Source organism: Pezoporus flaviventris, unplaced genomic scaffold (assembly GCF_033815535.1).
Source record: "Pezoporus flaviventris isolate CSIRO_AGI_PZ_B2104156 unplaced genomic scaffold, CSIRO_AGI_Pfla_v1 ptg000036l, whole genome shotgun sequence".
NCBI lineage: Eukaryota > Metazoa > Chordata > Aves > Psittaciformes > Psittacidae > Pezoporus > Pezoporus flaviventris.
The window spans coordinates 11,249,274-11,272,623 of record NW_026892584.1 but is presented as its reverse complement, the minus strand read 5'-3'; the positions used below and the strand labels follow the sequence as shown (position 1 = coordinate 11,272,623).

General features: G+C 42.0%; 1 protein-coding gene across 1 annotated transcript; it reads left to right on the top strand.

Moving 5' to 3' along the window:
• Nucleotides 1-12,428: 12,428 nt before the first annotated feature.
• TNNT3 (troponin T3, fast skeletal type) lies at nt 12,429-22,133 on the top strand. The gene is made up of 9 exons (XM_061463097.1): nt 12,429-12,521; nt 13,324-13,369; nt 14,160-14,276; nt 14,603-14,680; nt 14,938-15,051; nt 15,256-15,365; nt 16,229-16,319; nt 17,012-17,052; nt 21,732-22,133. Exons 1-9 carry the CDS (start codon nt 12,487-12,489, stop codon nt 21,778-21,780), a joined length of 681 nt encoding a protein of 226 aa, XP_061319081.1. The 5' UTR covers nt 12,429-12,486; the 3' UTR covers nt 21,781-22,133.
• Nucleotides 22,134-23,350: the final 1,217 nt, after the last annotated feature.

Genomic DNA, 23,350 nt, shown 5'->3' with positions numbered 1-23,350 from the left:
ATGTATGCCTTGATTTTGCAAGGTGGTAGAAGAAAGCAAGACAAAGATGCTGTGACAGATGACCTGCAGGCAGAGGGCTTTTCTTGTCCCTTGCAGAAGTTTCACTGAGGGTGCCCCATATCCTTGCGGAGCATACCTGTGCAGACATCCATGCTCTGGTTTTGGGGAGGGAACAGCAGAGGAAATGCAGATACCATCCCTTAATCCAAGCCACAGCAGACTCCAAGGCTGATATATAGCCCTGGGTGTTGGCAATGCCCACTGTGGAATAACTGAAGTCTGCCTAGAGAGGTTTCTATCAGGTATCAACTGGTTTCTTGTATGTAGCTTGGCAGATAATGATTGGATGGATTTTGAAATCAAAATCCATCTGTGGTAAGGTATGTGTGTAGCCATATGTCACATAGTACATATTCTATAATATGTAATATTATATATAGTACATTGTATATATTATAAGTTTATAGACTATAATATATCATAATATATATAATATTATTTATAACATAAATAATAATCCTGTAGAATGCAGATATTATTAATTGTATCTATATAGATGCTGGCAAGCAACCCCAGCTGGCTCCCTACATTGCATGAGGCATTTGCAAGGTGGGACAGAGAGGGCAGAAGAAGGGCTGGAACAAAAGCCCACCCTTTGCATTTGAGAGGTTCAGGATGTGGTGCTCCAGGTATGAGGAGCCAAAGGGTGTGTTGGTTCTGCATTTGCAAAGCTTTGAGCTATGGGCATATTTGAAAAAAGGGTAAACCTGTTTATAATGCCATGGGAGACCCACCCTCGGCAGTTTGCAGGGTTTTCACAGCATCCAGATCGTGAAGGTTTTACGTTTCTTTACCTGTGCGAGCTTTGCTTGCCTGTCTCCATTTCATCTTCTCTATTCCTCTATTCCATACCCTGTGCGGTTTATTTTTAGACCCCCTGTTGCACTCACACACTCTTTAATCTAACTGTTCTTGTTTTCCGTTTCATTGCTCTTGCTCCCTGTCATGTCCCACCTTATGAAGCTCAAGAAGCAGGTATGTGCCATCAACTTCCAAATTGCTCCCTGCCATCTCCTTGGTGGTGGTGGGGATTCAAGGGTGGTACAAGAGAATCAGAACTCTGTTACTTTGCCTTAATCCTCCTGTTGTCTTTTCTTTCCACCTCTCCTCTGTGACTAGCTCTGCCACAGGCTAACAACCAGGAATGCTCTCATTCGGTGCAAGGTCTGACAGATGTTAGCTAGGTGGTAATACAGCCTCTCTATCCCTCCTGCTCTGCACAGAGCTTGCCATAAAGCCCATCCTGGCAATGGCAGGAGGTTGTTCCTCTAAAACTACAATTAGAGAGAAATTTCAGCATGTGTTATTTGAGCTTACTGTGAGGTTTTCCCTCTCTGGTACGTTTTTGCCTCTTCCCTTCACATGCTCAAGTTGTTTCCCAACCTCATGTGCCTCAGATTCCCTCCCCTCCTGGCCATTAGTGCATCATTTACTGGGATAGAACTTGTCCCTCTAGCTTAACAGGGTTTTCAGCCTGTGTAATATCAGTTCATGTAATAACGTATTTCTCCTAATGTTCCTTTGCATCCTGCCTTGTGGCTCTTCCCACCTAAAGAAGCTCAGGAGGAAGGTATGTGACATGACTCCTGAATTCACATCTTTCAGAGTAAGCTCTGGTTTAGCCAATAAGCCATAAAATGGTAAAAGGAAACAGGAGATAAAGATAGGCATATTAATATAGAATAAAGCTTATTTTGTTTGTTGTACTCCTTTCCTTCATGTTCTAAAACTAAATGCACTGGCTGGCAATGCTATGTGGTAATTGTTGCATGAAAAATAGAGAAGTATGGAAACTGCTGCAAAATGTCAATCTCTTAAAAGATTGAAGGTGGAAAAGCCTTCCCTCTGAGAAAGATTGGACCACACTAGGTGGCTTATTTTGGACCATTTGAGGTGGGTCAGGTCTCTGGATGATGTGCAGACGTGCCCACGATTGGTCTGCTGCTACAGCAGCTGCTGACACTGCAGCCACGGTGAGGATTTGCTCTCCTTTGCTGGGCTGATGTTCTTATGATAGCCCTTCCAGCTGCCTCTTTGTTCAGCTTTAACTCTCTTATACAAAGCAACTGGTGAGAATTTTGGTGCCTTAGCTTTGCAAATGATTGAAGATGGCTTTTTCTTCATGCAATGGAGTTTCTTGACCATCGTTTCACTGTGGTTGAATTATACACGGCTGCATGTGCAGCCATCTGCCACTAGAAACCTGATGGTTTCAGGTTGTAAATCCATTTGGGCAAGTATCAGGGTTGTGAAACAGCATGCTGCTCTGGGGTTTATGCAGGATTGCGGGATGTGCATATAGGACAAATGTCATCTGATATGGCCACTTAAATCAGCTTTATGTGTTTAATTTCTCAGACCACTTGTGCCCTTTTTCCAGTAGTGCTTTTCATATCCATATTCATCTTATTTCCTTGCAATATATTCTTAGTCTTTTCCTCCCCCTCCATTTTATATGAGTGAAAAGTTGTTCTGACATTTCTAACACTCTTGTCTTCCTTTGCATCTTGCTCTGTGACTCTTCCCACCCACTAAAGCTCATGAAGAAGATATGTGCCATGACTTGCAAATTCCTCTGTTTCTGTCTGGAGGTGGTTGAAGAGGAGAGGATGCAAAAATACCCTCCGCACACTTGCTGACAGCTGCTTCGCACTCGTAGGATAAAAGGCATGATGAGTAATAACTACTAACCACTGCTCTGGAAACAATGCCCCAGGCACAAGCTGGGCATTGTGTATATATTCCCTGCACTCCAATGTCTCTAACCAGGCTATCAGTACAGATACCAGTTGGTATGGGGATAGGGTTCCTGAAACTACTTCCTCTCCACCATGCACCAGGGCTGGAGGTGGGACAGCCGTGCCCTGTGGCAATGCTACGTCCCTTGGTTGCGCACACCTCTTCCTCCTGTTCCCCCACCACTGTGCAGTGACAAAGCCCGCTTTTGCAGCAATATATGTGGATGTGGAGACACTTAATCTGAAGTTGCAAGCAACAAGTGACACCAAGGCATACTAGTTTTTCTGTTGGGCTAAGAATTAGATTGAGTGTAATTGTTTTAGTTGTAGCATATTTGCAGAAAATGCCTATTCAGAACAAAAATGTAGTTGCATGCTTTTGCCATAAATATTGGTATTTTTCTCTATTAATGCGCATTATGCAAAACCAGGGGTAGCAGGGTTACATTGCTACTTGATTTTATAATGTGAACTGAAGTCCAGATCTGGTATGACAGTCTGTGTGATCAGCAAAATAATAAGTCATACTTATGAAAGCATCAGCCTGCCAGCCCAAACCCATTTACCATGTTCAAACCCTTTAACTTTCAATTGTCCTTCTACCTCCCCTCTCTGCATGTCCAGCTAGGCTTTTATCAGAGACTTTATCCTGCAGGTCAGAAAGCAGTAACATGCTTGTACTTACCTTCCCACATTGGTGAACAGTGCTACACACCAGTGGTGAAATCCTGGGCACTAAGGAAATCAATGCGAGCTCCTCTGAGCCCATTGATTTCCGCAGAGGCTGGGATTTGTATGCACATGAATAAGAACAGGTTGTCTATACACATTTTGCACATTCAAACCTATGAGTAATGGACTGGATTTAAATACAAGTAAATATTTATGTCAAACACAGGCTACCAATGGTACTTGATTTATAACATTATGAATATATGTTAGTCATCTGTATCTTTTATCTCCCAACATCCCCTTGTCCTTCCTCCTCCCGACTTTCTAATTGACATCCCTATTTGCCCTCAATTTCTCTTTTAATTTTATTAATGTTTTTCTATCCCTTTAACCGTTCCACCCTGGCTAAAAAAAAAAGTGTAAGGTGTTCTTTAATCATCCTTTGTTTCTTGCTCTAATTCTCTTATCTTTCTTTGCATTTCCTTCCCTGCTACTTCCCTCTTAAAGAAGTCCATGAACCAGGTATGTGACTTCTGAATTCCTCTGCATCAATCTGAAGGGTTATTGTGTGCTGGCAATTCAATTGTGCTTGGCAATTCCACAACTGGGTCATGTTCTGAATTGGGACAAAATGAAAACTTTTCAAACAAACAACAGCAGCAACAAAAAAGGAGGAATGGCATGTTTGGCAGCTATTCAAAACTATTTTTTTTTTTATTTTTATTTTGTCAAAACAAAACATTTTGTTCCAACTTCCCCTCCCCCCTCTTTCCGTTATGGAAGACTTCCAAATTCTGAAATGAAAATTCTATCTTAGATGCTTCTGAAGCACTGCTTTATGGATAATGTGGGGTATATATAGTGTAATGCAAGAATAAATCTGGAATGAGAGATTGTTACCAAGCAAAAAATGGAAAGGTTTTGTTCTAGAGATGTTAATATCTGTGAAACCTTTTATGGTTATGAAACTGTTTCTGGTTTTTAACCAAAATCTTAGCTAAATCTACATGAGCTCTGAAATAATGAAATTTAACTGAAACTATAATTTCTGTTGGAAAATGATACCAGTAACTCTAATATTATACTCAGGAATTCAAAGATGGTGGAAGAAAAAAGACAAAAATCAAATATTAATGACAAACTGTAACTTGCAGCTTCCTTACACCTTCCACCAGTAATAATTTCCTCTGCTATGTGATGCATAATAATGAGGATAAGAGCTAACTGTTGCATGAAAAACGTAATAACATCTTTGTAAACACATATCTCAATGTATAAGCTGTAATAATAGCCACTGACTGGACTCAGCCATCCTCACACTGCACACAGGAACGTTACAATGTTTATTATTTGGGAAAGCAGAAACTGAACTTGTGGCACCCTCTGAACTGTCCACGAGAATGAGAGTCTGAGCCATTTGCAGTAGCTTTATTAAAGCAGCCGCATCTCAGCAGCTATCCATCCCAGCTATTTCACTCTGCGGTCCACAGAGGGAGACCAGCCTCTTAGTTTAGATCAGTACTTTAGCTAGGGTTGGAGTGAGGTGAAAGCTATCATCTGATTGATTTTTGCATGACTTGACTTCACACTTCAGCATTAATCTGTATGCTGCTTCCCATTTCCTTCCTGTTCTCACTGCTTCTCGTTTCACACCCTTCTCTCCTCCTTTTACCCATATTCATTCTTGTCTGTTACCTGATCTCAAGTTTTTTCTGACCTTGTTTTGCACAAGTTACAGGTCATTACTACCACCCCAGCTGCTTTGCCTGCCTCTGTATCTCTTTTCCCCGCTATTTATTGAATGGCTTACTCACTGCTACTTCCTACTTGAGTGTTCATCTCAAGCTTTGACATACATGTGAGCTTGAAATATGTGCAAAACACCACATACTGATGTAATCTGATTAACAATAAAGCCATACCTACAGCCTTTCCATATTTTCTTTTCCCTCTGTAACATAAAGCATAACAAACAGGAAAATTTACAAAGAAGATGTAAGCATAACAAGCTTAAAAGAAAACATTTATGTCAGAGGGAGACTGTCCCAGCTTTTTATATCACTGTCTGATTATTTAGTTTCTCTGTTATTCATGCTGTCTTTTGTCTAACACATATTCCAAGTCACAGCTTTGGTGTGACTTTGGAGTTCAGAGTTGTTGCTTTTGTGTTGTTCTTGCTCTAATTCCTTTATTTTTCTCTGCTGACATTTTCTACCTAACCAAAGTCACATTTGTGACATCTAAATTCCTATGTATTAATCTGAAGCATTAGTATGAATCTAATACATAGGAATTTGAAGATGTTGATGAAAAACAGTCATGAAGAATCAATCTACTCTTAAGATTCCCTAAAATTTATTTCCCTTATTTAAATCCATAAAATTTACATAGGAAAGTATAATTATTATTTGTAACTAAAGAGTAACCTTCTAAGAAGCTTAGAAGAAACAATGGAACTAGATAATTGTTCAGGTCCCTTCCAACCCTAACTGCTCTATGATTCTATGATTTTAGTGCCCCTGAAAACTCTTAGGGCTGTTACTCTGCCAGGGCAGAGAGCAGGTACCTGAGCTGCTGAAACACAAGCTGCTTCCACTTGCAGGTATTGCCTGCAGCAGGATCCTGGCATGCAGGCTCAAGCAGTTTCTACACCTTTGGAGAAGAGACAAGCCCTTGTGTAGACCCGACTAAGCTCCAAATCTGACAGTGGAGGTTCTTAGATGATAGAGCTTCACACACAAATGTAGAGATATATCCAAACCAGTACTTCCTTCAATATCTCTGATATCCCCATACCTGCTCTGATAGCTAAAAGGGCATGTGCATAGCTGAAACATAGGTTTCACTACACACTTGTAAAACTCTCTTCTTGGGTACGTTTTCTTTCAAACTTACAGATGACCAGTATTACCATTATTGCCCACTGTTAATGTATTTGCATGATATAAACTGCTCATTTCATCAACATTCAAATTCCCTGTATCTTCCTTTTCTATGGCATCCCCTTTCCCTCTGCTCCACACCCCACTGTAATTATTCCTCTTTTCCACTCTTCTTAACACTTTATCCCTATAACCTAGTCTGCAAATGATACTCCTTCAACCCTGTCTTACCAAAGTTTGAGGTGATCCCTTCCTGAATAACTTATTTCTAATTCTTTTATCTTCCTTTCCTATGTTTTTTCCCCTGACACTTCCTACTAAATGAAGCCCCCCCTCCAGGTATGTGATTTAACTTCTAAACTCCCCAGTGTCCATCTGCTGGGACAGTGTGTGTGGAAAATGAATGCAAGGCAACCCATCTGTTACTAGTGGCTTGTAACTTGCAAGCCTTTCAGGTTGTTTTATTTTAATGATGTTTGTTTGGGGTTTTGTTCCTCAGTGGAATGTAATGAGCAGTAAGGAGGAGGAAACTCACCTGTTACATGCACATTTTACTAAACACTAGGAGAACCCATATGCTATCACGAAAGAGTAGCTCAGCAAAAGCGTCTATGTGGTATGGTTAAATTCTGCACAGTGGTATGAGAAAGCTTTGTTTCAAATCTCAGGGCAGAGTTTAATCTATTGACTCTATACAGGGAATATAAATACTGTGAGATTCTGCATTATTTTTATGCTTGCTTTGCAAAATCGTGATCCATGTAGAGCTGAAAAGCAAAATCTGCCCTGCAAATCTACATTGCTGATCTATTTCTGCTTTGCCAAAAAAACAGAAGAATGAAATGTAGACCTGCACAGACTTTTAATGAACCCTTTCTTCCTATGAAGTAATCTGTTTGTAATTCTACATTGCAAATGAATGTGAAGAATAGCAGTACATTTATACACATATCAAAGTTGTCTTCAAGGAAGAAAATGGCCTGAGTTGTAGATCTAGAAAAGAGAACCAAGCTTCTTTGGAAATTAGCTAAATGCTGATGATGAGTTACAGCAGGCATTTCAGTAGATTTTGGAAACACACTGTATTTATTTCAAATGACTGAAACACTACTGTAAAAAAGGATGGATCCAATCGTGGTTTGAGAGTGCTGACAATGTTCATGTGCATATTTCAAATGAAGATAAACCTTGGTACACTGTGCTTTGAGGTTGTATTTTATGTCATATAATGCTGAAAAGTTTTTTCTAAGCAATGCACTATTCTCATAAATCTGCCTGTTTCACATAACTGAATTCCTTTCCTGTGCTATGACTTCTGTTTATATGCTGTTTCAAATTTAATTGATTTATTTTACTTCAGGTTTACTTCTTAACTTCATTCCCCTCTCCCCTTTTCCTCTCTGTCCCTCCTCCCATTTGGCTCAAAAGCCCTTTTGGTGTGTGAAACAATGGTTTTCCTGTTCTCATTCTCTTATTTTCCATTGCATCTTGTTCCATGACACTTCACACCTGAAGTTCAAGAGCCAGGTATGTGACATGACTTCTGATTTACTCTACCTAGTTGCAACATGAGTGTGTGTGTGTGTGTGTGTGTGTGTGTGTGTGTGTGTATGTGTGTGTGAGAGAGAGAACCTGGGCTGGTAAAAGAGAACAAACCAAGAAAAACAAATATTAACCACAATGATCACTTGCAGCCCTTTTTTCCTTTAATCTCCATGCTTACTGCTATTTTAACCTTACAGCATTTTTAACTCCTGACAGACTCTCCAGATACCTTTTCTCTCTGCCTTAATTCACTAATTCCTTTTTTTTGTTTTTCTTCCTTTATTCCCCCAGCCTCCCTTCATGCATTCCCTGGTCTCTTTCTCAGGCTTCCAAGACCTCTAAATACCTCTTCTGTTTCTTCTTTTTTTCTATTTCCTGTCTTTCCACCACTGCTTTCACCATGACACCAGCAGAAGAAGCCCCTGAAGAAGGTATGTGATGCACCTACAGACTCTCATCCTTTTTCTCTTTCAGTGCTGGGGAAGCAGTGTTAAGAACACTGACCTTGTTCAAGAACAAAGATAGCATGGGAGGGAAATGGTCTCTCCAGATGGCTCTGGATGAACATGGAGAAAAGGCCTGTATGTTTGCCAAATTGAATCGCCAAAAAGGTCTTCTTTCTTCTTGTTCAATCTCCAGAGAGTCCAAGGTTCCCAGCATAAAAGGGAGGGAGTGGGGACAGTTGCTGTTAGGAGAACAGTGCTTGTTGTGAATTCACTATTGTGCTTCTTCTCTTTTGTTTTTATCCTTCAACCTACAGCTGATGAAGGCGGCGAATACTATGATGGTAGTTCAGTATTGTCTTAGGACAACAAAGTCATCTTTCTAACATCTCACTCCTACTTTTATATTTGTTTCTCACTTGATTTTGAACTCAGGAACTGGGCCAAAACTTCTCTGCCACAAAGAATTGCTCACTGTGCATATCCAATCATTCTCAGGGGGGTCACTGTTGTATGGAGAAGCTTGTACATCCTCATTAGGACAGTAGATGGTGAAAACCAAGCTCTAAAATCTTGCTCTGGACTTGTTGTGTCATAGCTCTCAGCTGCAAACCTTCTCCATACACCCAAAATCAGGAAAGTCTCTTAAATCTCAGCACTTACTTGAAAATGGAGATGAGCCCTGCATAGACATGCCTTCCTCACTAAACTTTAGGAGGTCATAGTCTTCAGGCCTGAATGTACAGATATTTAAACTTCTGCTTCAGCCATGCACTTAAAATTGTGCTAAACATCAAGCACACGAATAAATTTGTTCAGACTGGTGGGGCAGGCCATGGGCATAATAGAGTGTGTTTGTAATACTTGGTTGAATGGGCACTGGAGCACACGGGTGGGGACAGGACTCATGTGAAAGGACCAAATATAATGTTTGCAAAATCAGTTTTGCTCTTGTAGGTGGGCAAGACAACTGAGAACCTCTGGACCAAATTCAAAACCAGTTTAAATATACAGAAAGATGCTCACAGACTTTTACAGGCCTTTGAAGTAGCTCGGTTGTGTTCTGACTGCACCAACCCCTTCAACACCTGGCCAACTGTTTCGAAAGACAAAGCCCACTGCCATGTGAAACCACTCTGCATTTTCTTGTTTCCTTGTTTTGTTTTGGTTGTTTTGTTTTTTTTTGTGTGTGTGTGTAGATTTTTTCTTTTTGTTCATTTCTTTTTTATTTTTCTTTTTCATTTTTCAGGCTTTTTTCTTACTTAGGGAAATACCCTGAGGACCTTTTCTGAGCCCCTTTCTCTCCTTCTTTTTCTCTTTCTTTCCTTCCTTTTATTTTTAATAGCATATGGATTTCTTCGCCCTTCCCCAAGGACACAGTGTGAGTTAGATATGTTACTTCTGAGAAGTGGGATTAAGGGAGGGTGTTTAGGGATTTCTGAACAAAGTGAAGCCAGTTCAGATGGATTCACAGAAAAGGGGAGCACCGTGTGAATATTTCATAGATAGGGCAGGAGAAACCAATATTGTATTTGTGGTGGTGTGTACTCTTCCTGTGATAACCCTTTTGGAAACCAGAAACTCACATTCTCTAAACACCAGGGCAATGTACTTGGATTTCCAGTGGCTCTTGCCTTCTTTTGGCAGGGTTGTATGTGGGGATTTTGTCACAGCCCCATGGTTCATCAGCAGAATGACCAGAAAGTCAGTCAAAATCCACCACAGGATCAGGAATTTGCTATGACAATTCCTGCTTGTCAACAATTTTTGGCCCAGTTCCTTGACTCAGTGTCTTGAAAGAAGGGGCATTTCAAATTAAATCACATCCGTGAACTGCTTTTGGTGCATACAGTATGGACTGATGCTGGGTCATGCACTGCAATGGAAAGATTTATTGCTGTTAAATTTTTAATAATGGCTTCTATTTCTTTGTTGTTCCCTTTTCTGGTTTTCTGGAGGTCCCTCTAAATATTCTAACTACAATTTCTTATTTCAAGAACAAAACTAACCTTAATTTTTCTTTTTATTTTTACAATTGTTTGTTGGCTTAATTAAGCTCAGAGTGCTGATTTGGTGGCAGCTGAAACCAAATTGTTATTGACAGACAGGTGTTGATCCTGGCAACCAAGGTCAACAAACAAACCCAGCCATTTCCTGTCTAATTTTTCTCCTCCCTCTCTCTGAAGTGTAACTAACTGGCAGTTTTAATTTAAACAGGAATGTTTATGAAAATTATCTGGGTATATCATAAAGGAAGGGAATCCTGTGTGAATAACATCCCTGATAGACTGGTTAATTGTGGTTCATTTTCCTTTCTCCAGATAGAAAACAATTAAACTAATGTGTTAAGAAGCTCACTGGCTATTTAAAAGCAAAACAATTTTAAAAATAACTGGAGAAATAGACAAGTATGCTGTTGGCTAAAGATATTTTTTTTTCAGGAGTGGTTTGTGACTTCCTTTATATGACTGGTCTACACCACTCTTTTAATTACATGTTGTTTATTTTATTAGCATAGCTCTAACATTTAAAGGCTTCAACTGAGATCTGTTCTGGTAGGCAGTGATCTTGCAGTAAATGAGGAAAGTCTACCCCCCAAAATTTCATTACTGAAATTAGTGTGGGAAAGTGTGAAAGAAAGGAAAGGCTGGGTTCTGATCTCTTTGAAGCACCACTAAAATCTTTTCTCTTAATTATCCCAATAACTCATTTCCAGGCACTTTCTAATTTTTTATTATCCATCATCCTTATAACTAAGGTCTCCACCAAATATTTTTGCTATCAGTTTTTGCTATTTTTTTCCTACAATGTTTTCTTTTACTTTATCCTACTCTGTTCCATTTGCTATTCCAAATTTCCTCCATCAGTCCCGAAATAGCTGGATGCAAATAAACATTTGAAAAATATAGCTTTCTGTATCATGATATGGATAGCAGGGCTTGTGTACCCACTTCTGAGGAGGCTGCTTCTACTTTTACTTTAAAAAGCTGCTGGGTTTGTTTTTTTTTTTACCAGATTCAATAGGCAGTGAGATTTTTACCTCAGTTCCTCCCACTGGACCAACACAGGGAGAGTCTTGTATTGTAGGATCCAGCAGCATCCTGAAAGTTCAAACATAGTGTGTGGTTATGAAAGTCAACCTGTGTCCCTGTGAGACTGGGCCAGAATAAACACACAGGTTTAATTTACTTCTGTTTGTGAGAATAACAGTGCTGAACTTACTGGCATTACACTGGAGTTAATAACTAAAGTTTAAAAAGCATAGTAGGGAGGGGAACTGATCACAGCACAAATGTTAAGCAAGTAACTCATAAGACAGCACACTTCTGAAAGCCACGGAAAGGTCACTTGTTGCAGGGGAACACTGCTGACTGCCAGAGGGCCCAAGCTGACAGTCTCTGTGATGGTTTAGCCCACCTATCAGGGCATTATACCTCTCTTGGAGATGCAAAGATCATTCCCATTAATGCCTATGGGAATTCTGCATGTACCTAAGTAGGAGAGGATGCTTGCTAAGAGAGGATGGCCTTTCCAAGATGGGTTTGAGGAGCACCACATAGTGCAGAAGAATAAGCAACATCCCTATGGCACCAAGGTACCTCAGGGACATGTGCCCTAAGCTATCCTGGGAGTCAATGAACCTGGGGAAAATGTGTGTCATGAAGCTTTTTCCCTCCCGGCCTACAAGTAAGGCACTTGATCAAAACTGTGAGAGCCTAGTTACCATTGGCACAACTGTTAATTCAGGTTAACATTAGCAAAAGAAGTGCTGATTTGGAAAAGGCAACTTTTTCTTCTACCCTCCAGCCCAGCTGTCCTCCTTAGAGCTTTGGTTAGGGTGGTTTGAGAAAAATAATTTCATATTTACATGAAACCATTGCTTTCCAGATCCTATGTCTGGGACTTTTATACGGTCTCTTGATTCTTTTCTGCCAAATTCTGTTTCAAGGGTAAAACCAGACTCACTCCTACCAAAAGGGGTATGTGAGTGTGTATATTTCTTTCAGAAGTGCTTGAGATTTAACCAGTTTCTCTGGGATGTTTCCCCTAAGATTAAATTTCCCTTCCCTCCTTTTAACTTTAGCAGCTGGTGTGATCTCTGTTGTTCTAACTGTTCTCCCTCTTTTTCCCTTCCTGTTTTGGGCCATGTTTCCAAATACAGAGGAGAGGCCTAGAATAAAGTAAGTATGAGGGGCAGAGAGTTTCAAAACCTCGGAATAATTTTTCTTATCTAGCAGAAGCCCTTAGACTGCCTATTAGGCAAATGGCCACTAGAAGCCTTTATCCAAACCTCCCTTGTGCAACATCCAGCTGTTGCTGCATGCCCTTCCAGGATGTCTGCTTCAGCCAGAGGATGCCTTAGCAGTAGTTACCAGCCAGGGTCTTGAGACCAGTTCTTGAAAGAGTCAGAGGACTTGTGAACTGACCAAGATACAGCAGTCCCACAGTAGGTGACACAACAGTAAATCTTCCGTGAGAGGCCATGGCTGGGAAAATACCCATCTATCCAGGATTGCTGACAGTAGGAAGGGCTGCAAATGCTGGGTGGGATGACCTGAGTTTAACTAAGGTTTCCTATGGACCTTCTTACTCTGGGCCCCAGCACCTTCCCTTCCCACTCTGCCAGCTGCCCAGAATGGAGGTCGCAGCACTGTGCTGACAGCCTTGGGGACCAATGTCTTTCTGTGTGGTAGGGAATGACCATAGGCTTTGGGAATGAGAAGCATTTTTAGGGGTAACTTCCTGCCCTGCCTGACCTTCCATGAAGGACAATGATCCTTAGTGCTGTCCTGGAGTAGTTTTCCGTTGACTTGCTGTTTCACCCCCCTGTATCTCCATCAGCATTCCTCTTTGTCAACATCATTCCTGAGGGCAGGACAGGGCAGGATGTGCTATTTAAAAACTGCCTGTTCTTTAAGATTCAAATCCTTCTCTTTTTTTTTTTTTCCTTTTTTTGTTTGTTTTGGTTTTGACTCTCTGCAGACTAACTGCTCCTAAAATACCAGAGGGTGAGAAAGTAGATTTTGATGTAAGTATTCTTGAAATTGGCTGTGTTTGTCTGTCTGTACCTGAGCTATACACATGTGTACAAACCTGCATAATTCATCTTGTGTTGGATATTGCTGAGGATAAAGTCAAGGACAAAAGCATGAATGCTTTGCCACCTGTTTTCAGTGAAAGACTACTCTCTGCTCCCTGAAACTCTCCAGATGGATTTGTTGATAATGTGATTAAGCTAAAGTCACATATTTCTTTTTTTTATTTTCCTTGAATATTTTAAGCTAATATATGAAGAAAGGAGAAAGTCAGTGGTTTAGGACGTCTCAGATTCCCTGTCCCATTGTTGTAAACGGTCTGAAAGTTGCACATTGAAATAGAACAGGCATATGCACATCTGTTTCTGTGAAATACTCCCTAAAATGACAATAATAGGCAGAGATCCAAGTACCTTCCTAGAAAGTTGATAGATACTCTGGTGTTGAAAATCTCCACAGAAATATTTGCTTTGCCAAAAATGCAGGAACATATCTAGGTAAGATTCGTATCTCAAAGCAAAGAGGAGGCAGCTAAGCAAAGCCAGGGATAAAATATGGTGTGATAGGAGGTATGAATTCTCTTCCCTTCTGGGCTTCTGACTGTCAGCTTCTGACTGTCGCTGACCTTCATCAACAGCTGTTCAAGCTAATCCCATGGTTTTCCATGGATATCTGCAGTCATTTTCTGCTTTTGTTTCTCTGTGTAGGCAGGATGCTAGGAATGTCCAGGGCATGTTCACAGGGCAATATGGGCTTACTTAATGCATTTTCCTGCTCTTCTAGGACATCCAAAAGAAAAGGCAGAACAAAGACCTGATTGAACTACAAGCCTTGATTGACAGCCACTTTGAAGCCAGGAGAAAGGAAGAGGAAGAGCTGGTTGCCCTCAAGGAGAGAATTGTGAGTCTGCCATTTCCCTGTACTAGAGTGAGAAATCCTCTGTAGGTGAGAATCCATTAGTCCAGTCAGACTTTGGCAGAAAGCTGTATTGCTATGTACAGAAGTGACTGCTCTAGTCAACAACAAATGGCTTCTACCCCTACCTGTTTCCTCTCTCAGCCTCTTGTTTTATACCTTGGAATTGCACATGGGACCCTTCTGCATGTTCTGGCAAGGGAGTAGGTGGCTCACTTTCTACAAATCAAAGCTCTGGGCGGTGGGGCATAATACTGGAGGTAGATAAAGCCACAATGACGACTCAATGCCTCTGCCACTGCCTCTTGCAGGAGAAACGTAGAGCTGAAAGAGCAGAGCAACAGAGAATCCGGGCTGAGAAGGAGAAGGAGCGTCAGGCAAGGCTTGCGGTAAGTGTCTTTGCATCTCTCTCCTTGTCTCAGCATCAAATTGAAGGTGATCTCTAGAGACAGAAAAACCTACAGGTTCAGCCTGTCTCAGTCCAAAGAAGAAATGGCCACCCTTAAGGCAAGGGCAGGAAACAGGAGCTCCCAATTCTCATTAACATGCTTACCTGATCACATTCTCTGCAGTGAAAGTGGCTGCTGCAGAAGCTGTGAGTCTCCCCTAGAGTAACTTGCTGCTTCTGTGTGTTTGTGCTCCACAGGAGGAAAAGGCACGGAGAGAGGAAGAAGATGCCAAAAGAAAAGCTGAGGATGATCTCAAGAAGAAAAAGGCTCTGTCCTCCATGGGTGCCACATACAGCAGCTATCTGACTAAGGTAAAAAGCATGGATTGGAGGATGAAATATGGAATAGTTAAACCACAGGGTTGACTGGGAACAGTCTTTATTACAATTTGAGAAAAGAGCTCAAATTCCCTTCTTCTGGATCCCTAGCGCATTGTCTTACTTGCTCTGTCACTGAGATTGTTTCATTCAGGGTGAATTTCTGCAGTCTGACATTAATTGATGTTCTGAAAATAGGCTGATCAGAAGAGAGGAAAGAAGCAAACAGCTAGAGAGACAAAGAAGAAAGTCCTGGCAGAGAGGCGCAAACCCTTGAACATCGACCATCTTAGTGAAGACAAGCTGAGGTAACATGCTTATCCTTAACTTACTGAATGTAACCTACTGAAATTCAGTCTTATGGTCATGGAAACTTCCCTGGTGAAAAGAGGACATAGAGGAGAGTGTCTTCCTTGAAATTCATCAGGAACAGTGTTAAGTTTTGCCCTTCCTTGACCTGGAGAATGGTGGGGAAATGGAGATGTGGGAAATTGCTGAAATGGTTTGGTAGCCACCTAGCCATGCTCCTGGTGTAGCTTGGTTAGCCTCTCCTGCTAATTAGAATTATTCATTTATGCAACTAGGTCCAAACTTTAAAACCAGTTCTGAGTTTAGTTGAACAAACGTATAGATTGGTATCTGCAGCTTTCCATGGAGGGAATTATTGCTGCTAAGGTATGAGTACATATCTCCACTAAGGCTGGAGGCTTGGGAGCTGATTGCTCTGGTGCAGACAGAGCAGTCATCGGGTGATAGTCTGAACTACACACACTGAAGTTCACACATATCTGAAGATGAGGTTGGCTTACCTCAGCCCTGAAACAGATGAGATTGAACAATAGCAGCTGCTGTGCTCATCTGAGTGGCCTTCAGAGTCCTTTCCTTCTCATCTGATCCACGTGGACTGTTTTCTTTCATTAAGAGTTATAGAGGAAATTAAATCTATAGGAACTATGTTAGTGTGTGACTCATGCAGCAGTGCAAGTATAAAAGGTGAGAAGGTGAGAAAAATGTGAAAACGGTGAGTAGCTTTCAGAGAAAGGTTTTGCAGGAAGATATGTGAACTACACTGAGTAAAACCTAAAAAGCCTCATTACTAGTGCCATAAAAACCACAGTAAATATATGATGTGATGTATTTTTCCCAACTTCCTTTTCCCATAAACACACAGGGACAAGGCTAAGGAACTGTGGGACTGGTTATACCAGCTGGAGACTGAAAAGTATGACTTTACAGAACAGATCAAGAGGAAAAAATACGAGGTGAGTTGAGAAGCCATTTTGCTAATGGCTCTGGGTCCAAAATGTAAACATTTCTGTGACTCCTCTAGCAAAAGCCATCTGGTGACATCATTTGGGTCTCCAATACCCTTTGGCAGTATTTAAGCAGCAAGACACCTGGAACTGCATTCCCCTTACATACATACTTGGTCTGGATTTCACATTTAGGCTAAAATTGAGTAAAGCACTCTCAGCATTTTCAGTGCTCCATGCAAAGGCAATCCAAATGGAAAATGGACTCCCCATTCTCTGCTCAAACATTATGTTCCTCATTTTTGTTTATCTATTGGTAACAGTGGCCTGAAAATTCAATAGATCTCAAGTCACTCATCCCTATTGCAAAGTAATATTTTTAAATCCATCTTTGCTTTCACACTTGAACGTTCCAAGTTTTATTCCCATCCCAGACAGATTCCCTGTGGACTTGAGCTCTCTGGAGTCACCGAAAACTGTCTCCAGACAGGAGCATCTAGCTGAAGTGTCATATGGTAACAGAAAGTGGATGTGTTTCCTTCATAGTCACAGGACAGGGCTGCACTCACCTACCTCAGGATTCAGTGGCTGAGAAATCCTACTGGATCTCGGTCTCACTCTCCTTTTAATGCCCAATCACACACAGACACATACTGACAAGGAATGAACAACATCATTGTAACTCTCTCAATCTCTCTTAGCTTTTAACAATGCGTTGCAGGCTGCAGGAGCTTTCCAAATTGTAAGTACAATGAACTTGCCTGTATAACTGCAGCAGCAAAGGCTACCAAATGCATGAGCCTGCCGCATGGTCAGAAGCCCGGTGCCAGGCAGAAACTGGTGCTTGGCTTCAAGTGCAGAGAGAAAAGAGAAAACTGGATCTTGTGTCTCTCCCTTCCTTTTTCTCTCCCCTTCCATTCATTGAAAAGAGATGAAGTGGTGATTCAGGAAAAGAGTCAGGGCCCAACAAGGATGTGGCTAAAGAACAGAGTATGCAGCCCACTCAGACCATCTCTAAAATAATACCCTATCCAAACCTCTGGTATTGCGTGCGTGGGGGAATCACCCTGATGTATCTGGGATACACGCAGAGGCTTGGACTTCACAGAAAAGAATGGTATGGGCTTTGGAAGGATTTTCCACCTTGTGGCACATGCTTATGCATCCAGAATATTGGTAACAGTCAACTGGGTGTGGGAAAACAGGCATTAAAGCAATGCCAGGGAATATTTACATGCTATGGTAATGAAGCCTCTGCATAAACAAAAAGCTAGATGGCTGCTGATGAAAAGCAAGGGGAGAAAGTACAAAGAATGAGCAAAGTAGAAGGAAAATGCACAGCTGAGTTGGGAGAAAAAGAAGTGGGAGAAAACCAAAGGGAAGATAATGGCAGGGAAAAAAAGTGAGGAGAAAGATAAGTGAGAACAGCAAAGAGAATGAAAGAGATATAAGCAAGTATGCAAGGGAGAGACAAAGGAAGGAACTGGGACACACAGGAGCAGAGCTGTTCTTTAGCTCTAGTGCCTCTTGCTCTTTGGTGCTTCACTGGACAGTTAGTGTTATAGTCACTATCACAAAGTTATCACTGAAGGTAAGTCTTAAGTCCTTGGGTCAAACTGGCAACAGCTGGTCCTCCTCCACACTTGGGAGAAAAACTTGGTTGCAAACAATAATTTAAACCACTGCAGCAGATATCAAAACTTTTATGAGTAAGTACAAAAGCAGGTGATATGCTGATCCTTCATTCCTTGTGCTGTCTTGTTCCCGCTGATGTTTCAGTCTCTTACTTTGTTCTGTTTGCCATGGAAAGAAACAAGCCACGAAAGACTGGATGTCAGGCCAATTGGAATGTACAACTTTTGTTTTTACTTCTTTTGGACTCGAGAATGTCAAGCATCACTTCAAATACTCAAATGTTGGGTCATCAGTTCTTGGACTTGTAGAGCCAAAAGCAGATGCAAAGCGTATGTCTTGGCAAGCGCATTTTTCTACGTCAGGAAAGCTAAGCAGAACCCTGACTCAGTTACAAATGAGAAGTTTGAGGGGCAAAAGAGAGCTCTCTATCACACCCTAGTTTTTGTGGGCTTTTCCAGTACCTCCACTGGGACAGTCCTAGGATTTTCAGTACTGAGCCCAGGGCTGTGGGCCAGAACTGAGGTGGTAAGTCAGACCATAAGGTGTTCATCCTGTGCAAGGTACATGTTTACTTTCCCATGCATCAGGCTGGAATATGAAATTTACTCATGGCTAAACTAAGAGATGTTCCATCTTGTAAGAACGACTCTCTAGTGGCTTTCAGTCATCAACAGATCTGGGGAAGGTCTTCAGAGCCACCACTTCAACCTTTTTCTTTGTGGCTGCTGAAGCTCTTCTTGAATATTTTTTTCTTTAGACCCTTTAAAAGTCATCTTTTCTTATTAAATGAGCTTCTGGGAAGTTGGTAACTGAAACCTATCTTCCATTCTTGAGGTCTCCATCCAAAAATCACTGAAGCTCTTTGAGCTTATACACTTCCTAACGTGTAGGAGTAGGAGAACAGTGAGAAGGTAAGGTGATGGAGCCATCCAAGAGCTTTCCAGCTGGCCAGGGTGACACTCATTCCAGCTTGCTTGCCTGCAGTTTGACATATGAGTTCATAGGAGATTAATTTGTATATGTCAGAACTCTTCTAAAAGGGTTATAAAACTCTAGTTCCTCTTTCCCTGGATGCATCAAATTGGCTTGCAGATTTATTGCCAAGGAGCAACATCCTCTCCTTCAAGCAAGGGTGAGCTTTTATTTCCGAGGAAGTATTAATCTCTACCTCAGCCACCTGTTTCCAGCATTTCAGCAGGTAAAACTCCCCTCTCCATGAGGGAACAAGGTTTCTTTATCTCTAAAAACCCTGGTCATGTATGTTGTTTGCAGATTGTCACCCTCAGGAACCGGATCGATCAGGCTCAGAAGCAGTAAGTACCTTCCAAGCTCCTGGCTTGGGCATATCTCTTCAGTGTTCAAAGTAGTCGCTTCAGCCTCAACACCAACATTTTCTTATTGCAATGAAATGAGGCTAGAGATGGAAGGGCAACTACCATCCTGCCTCACATTGAGAAAATGAAGGGGAAACTGAAGTGAATGTAACAGCTAACAAAAAAATTAATGTTTCTTCACATCATGTCTGCAAGATTTCCATCTGCTTATTGCTGGGGTTTTCAAACACCTGACTGAGGTGCTTTGAATACTTGAGGGAATACAACCTTTGTTTACAAAGGGTAAACAAGTGGTTGCTAAGATTATAAGCAATGGTGTGTAACAAGACTAACATAATGGGATTACTGTTGTGTGTTCTTGTCACTCATCATCTTTCCCTCACTTTCCTCCCCCACAAGACTTCTATTTCATTAGATTTTTGAGTTGTGTATCTGTAACTATTCTACAGTGGACTTACGAGAGACCAGGGCTAGACCAAGCCTCAGGGTTAGAGTTATAGAAAACTAACAGACACACAGAAGGAACCACAGGGAAGCAAGAGAAGACAGCTCTCCAGTGGTGATCTTCACTGTGCTTCTGTATTGTCTTAGAAAAGTCATGTCAGGAATGAAGTGGTGGTCTTTGGTGACATCTTTGGATGATAGGCGTGACCAGACATTGCCTTCCCACTTCCCCAAGCCACCCCGGCTTATCAGATGAATGTAAGGCTAGGGCCTCAGTTGTATGTAGTTGCCAAACATACAGCTTGACCTTCCCGTGTTATTTTCTGTAAACACCTGTAGGCTGATAAACCTCACCAGAATGTGCAGCTGCAGAAGGCTATCATGGTTTGTCTAGGTGCTGCTGCTCTTCTGAGGGGCACTACCACACCATGCACAACAGACTGTACCATTACTGCATGCTTATTCTCCCGAAAGACATGGTATTATTTTAGGACATAATTTGAAAAGGTTGCACTGAGAAGCCCACAGCTCATGAGATTTTTGTATACTTAAATTTGTATCCACACTAGATGCTATCATTCCAAAGCAGCGCCTGCTGAATGTGTTACACAAGGATCAAGTGATCCTTTTCTTCAGACTTTATTAAGTCTCCTTAAGCACACTCTAAAAGGTTAGGCATAACATCAAACGTCACAGGTGCTTGTGGAGATAAAAGGACTCTGCCTTCATTTGAGGAGCTACACAAGTCTATACTGGGTTTTGAACCTGCAGAAAGGCTGGCAAATGGGACACTGAGATGAATTTAAAAGAAGCAGAAAATGCTCTGCTCTCTGTCATGTAAAAGGTCAATTTTTCAAATCGACTAAGTCTAACTTATTCAAAAGGTAAAGTATCCACTATATGTATGTCTGTGTCACTGTGCTACATCCTTCTGTAAATATGGCTAGTGCTCTTGAACCAATTCATGGGGCAGGCCCACAGAAATCTCCCCAGATGTGTTGTCCATACCTTTTTTCTGCTTCCTGGAGGAAAGAGTGGTTTTGAAGAAGGCCTCTCTGTTGACAGCAAGGCTGTACCACCTTGTGCCCCAGCCCCTTTCTCTGCTGTGTCAAAGAGCTGCCCCCAGTTTGCATGAGCTTTAGTTCAAGAAGCAGCCTCATCATCATATGTGTGAGATGGAAAGGTTTGGTGGTGTGCTGAGCACCAAAAGCCAAGGTGCTGCCCATGGGAGCCAGTGCAGAACTTAACTAACTTCATGCCTGGCCCCTCTTTGACTCCAGGCATGCCTGCTTCTTGGTCAGAAGGTAAGTGGCTTGCATGTAGGATTGTCCTTTTGTGTGCAGGAACGTACTATATGGAGAGTTTGCCCCAGGTGCTTTGTCTGGGGAGTGTAGCTGGACTGATCCCACACATGTCATGAGCAAGATGGGGACACTGATACGAGGGGAGGCCTAAAAAGTTGTTTGGGCTGTTTTGGAGGCTCTTGCTTGCATCATATAAGGAAGAAGCCGCTCTGCCTTTACCAGAGCAAAGCGATTCTTAGTCGTATTTAAATTATTGCTCAGCTTTTTGCCTCCACTACTAGATGACTAGAGCATCTGGGAAATTTGTCCAGAGCTTCCTGATAATGAGGAAATTTTATCCAGAAAAAGCTCTAAATCCTAAAATAGCAGATTTGAATTCAGGACACATCAAGTCTGTGGCTGGATAGTCCAGCCATTAGTTTTGAGACCAGACAGACTTCTCTGGTGGTAATGCAGGAGTCTGGAAGGGTTCACCCCTTTCAGGCATGCACAACCTGGCCTTTCACCGAAAGCCTGAGGAGGAGTCCGTTCCCACAAAAGCAACAGTATTTTTGTCAGGGCATGCTCTACGGCAAGTGTGCCCAACATGTGAGAACTGAAAGCAGCTCAAACCTAATCTAAGAGTCAGAAATGCACAAGTGGTCACAGAGTCCCAACGCTTCCATCACGCTGACATGTTTTTCTTTCCTTTTGTATTATATCAGCAAGAAGGCAGGCCCACCCAAGGGCAAGGTTGGCGGGCGCTGGAAGTAAAGAACCAGGCAGGATGGCCTTTAGTGGAGTGCCAAAACCCTGCTGGTCTCCTCGTTCTTCCTTCACCAATTACTTGTATTCCTATGCATCAACGCTAACAAAAATCACAACATCAGCCTGCATTGGCTATTGCTGCTGCTTTTCTTCTTTTTCTTCCTGGAGGGGTCTGTCAGCTTCCTTAGTCAAAAGGAAGCAGGTTCCCTGTGGAACTGAAATGACTCCTTGCTGGCATCTTCAATTCCTGCTGAGCATGTCATTTATCCTTCTGATACTATCCCTATGCTGTCCTGTAGATTGCTGTGTACAAATCTCTGGATTTTGTAAATAAAGCACTAGTACCTACTCCAATGACAGCCTTCTGGAACGGTGTTTCACACTTTATTTAATGGCATCCCATTTTGAAAGGATTTGGGAGTTGCTCCAGATCCTTTAATATCATTTGATCCAGCTCTACAACTGGGAATGAGGCTCAGTATCACCAACAAAGACCCAGGACTGGGGGCCTATTTTACGGCCACCATACAAGCTGGCTGTTCTGGGGGAGCTTGTAATCTGGATGCCAAATACCATTGAAATTGACTTAAAAGTCTAAGTGATGGAGGGAATCAAAGAATCGTGTATAAGGAGCAAATCCATAGAAGTGGTAGTTTTCAGCACACGGCATTTCTTAAATGCAGACAATTCACAGTAGAATACAGAGAATCATTAATTCAAATATTTATATCAAAATGTTTATCAAGGCTATCAACCTACATATAATGTTAAAGACCAATACTAAAGCGTGAATTACTTGGTTAATTCAGTGTAGATGTCAAAACACAAATGGATGTTACTATATTTGGGATGTGAGCTGCTCTGTAGGGCCTCTTGCTTTTTGCCAGTCCTTGAAATACCCTCTTGGAAGGAAGTCCACCAGGGTTTCCATCATGTTTCGAAAATGTTTTCCTCATGTTTCCAAACTTGCGGCTGTTTCTGGTGCCTATGTTCACACTCTGTCTCTCTGTTAGCGCAAGCTATGCCATCATATATTCATAGGATCATCTAGTTCCAACCCCCTGTACCACTGGCAGGGACAGTTTTGCAATGCTACAGGCTTGGAGAAGAGTGTCTGGAAAGCTGCCTGGTGGAAAAGGACCTGGGGGTGCTGACTGACGGCCGCTGAACATGAGCCAGGTTGTGCCCAGGCAGCCGAGAAGGACAACAGCATCCTGGCCTGTATCAGAAATGGCATAGCCAGCAGGGCCAGGACAGTGATCGTCCCCCTGTACTCAGCACTGGTGAGGCCACACCTCAAATCCTGTGTTCAGTTCTGGGCCCTTCACTGCAAGGGAGACATTGAGGTGCTGGAGCGGGTCCAGAAAAGGGCAACAAAGCTGGTGAAGGGTCTGGAGAATAAATCTTATGAGGGGCAGCTGAGGGAACTGGGGGTGTTTAGTCTGGAGAAGAGGAGGCTCAGGGAGGACCTTACTGCTCTCTCTAACTACCTGAAAGGAGGTTGCACTGAGGTGGGGGTCAGTCTCTTCTCCCAGGTTACAAGCCCTAGGATAAGAAGTAACATCCTCAGGTTGTG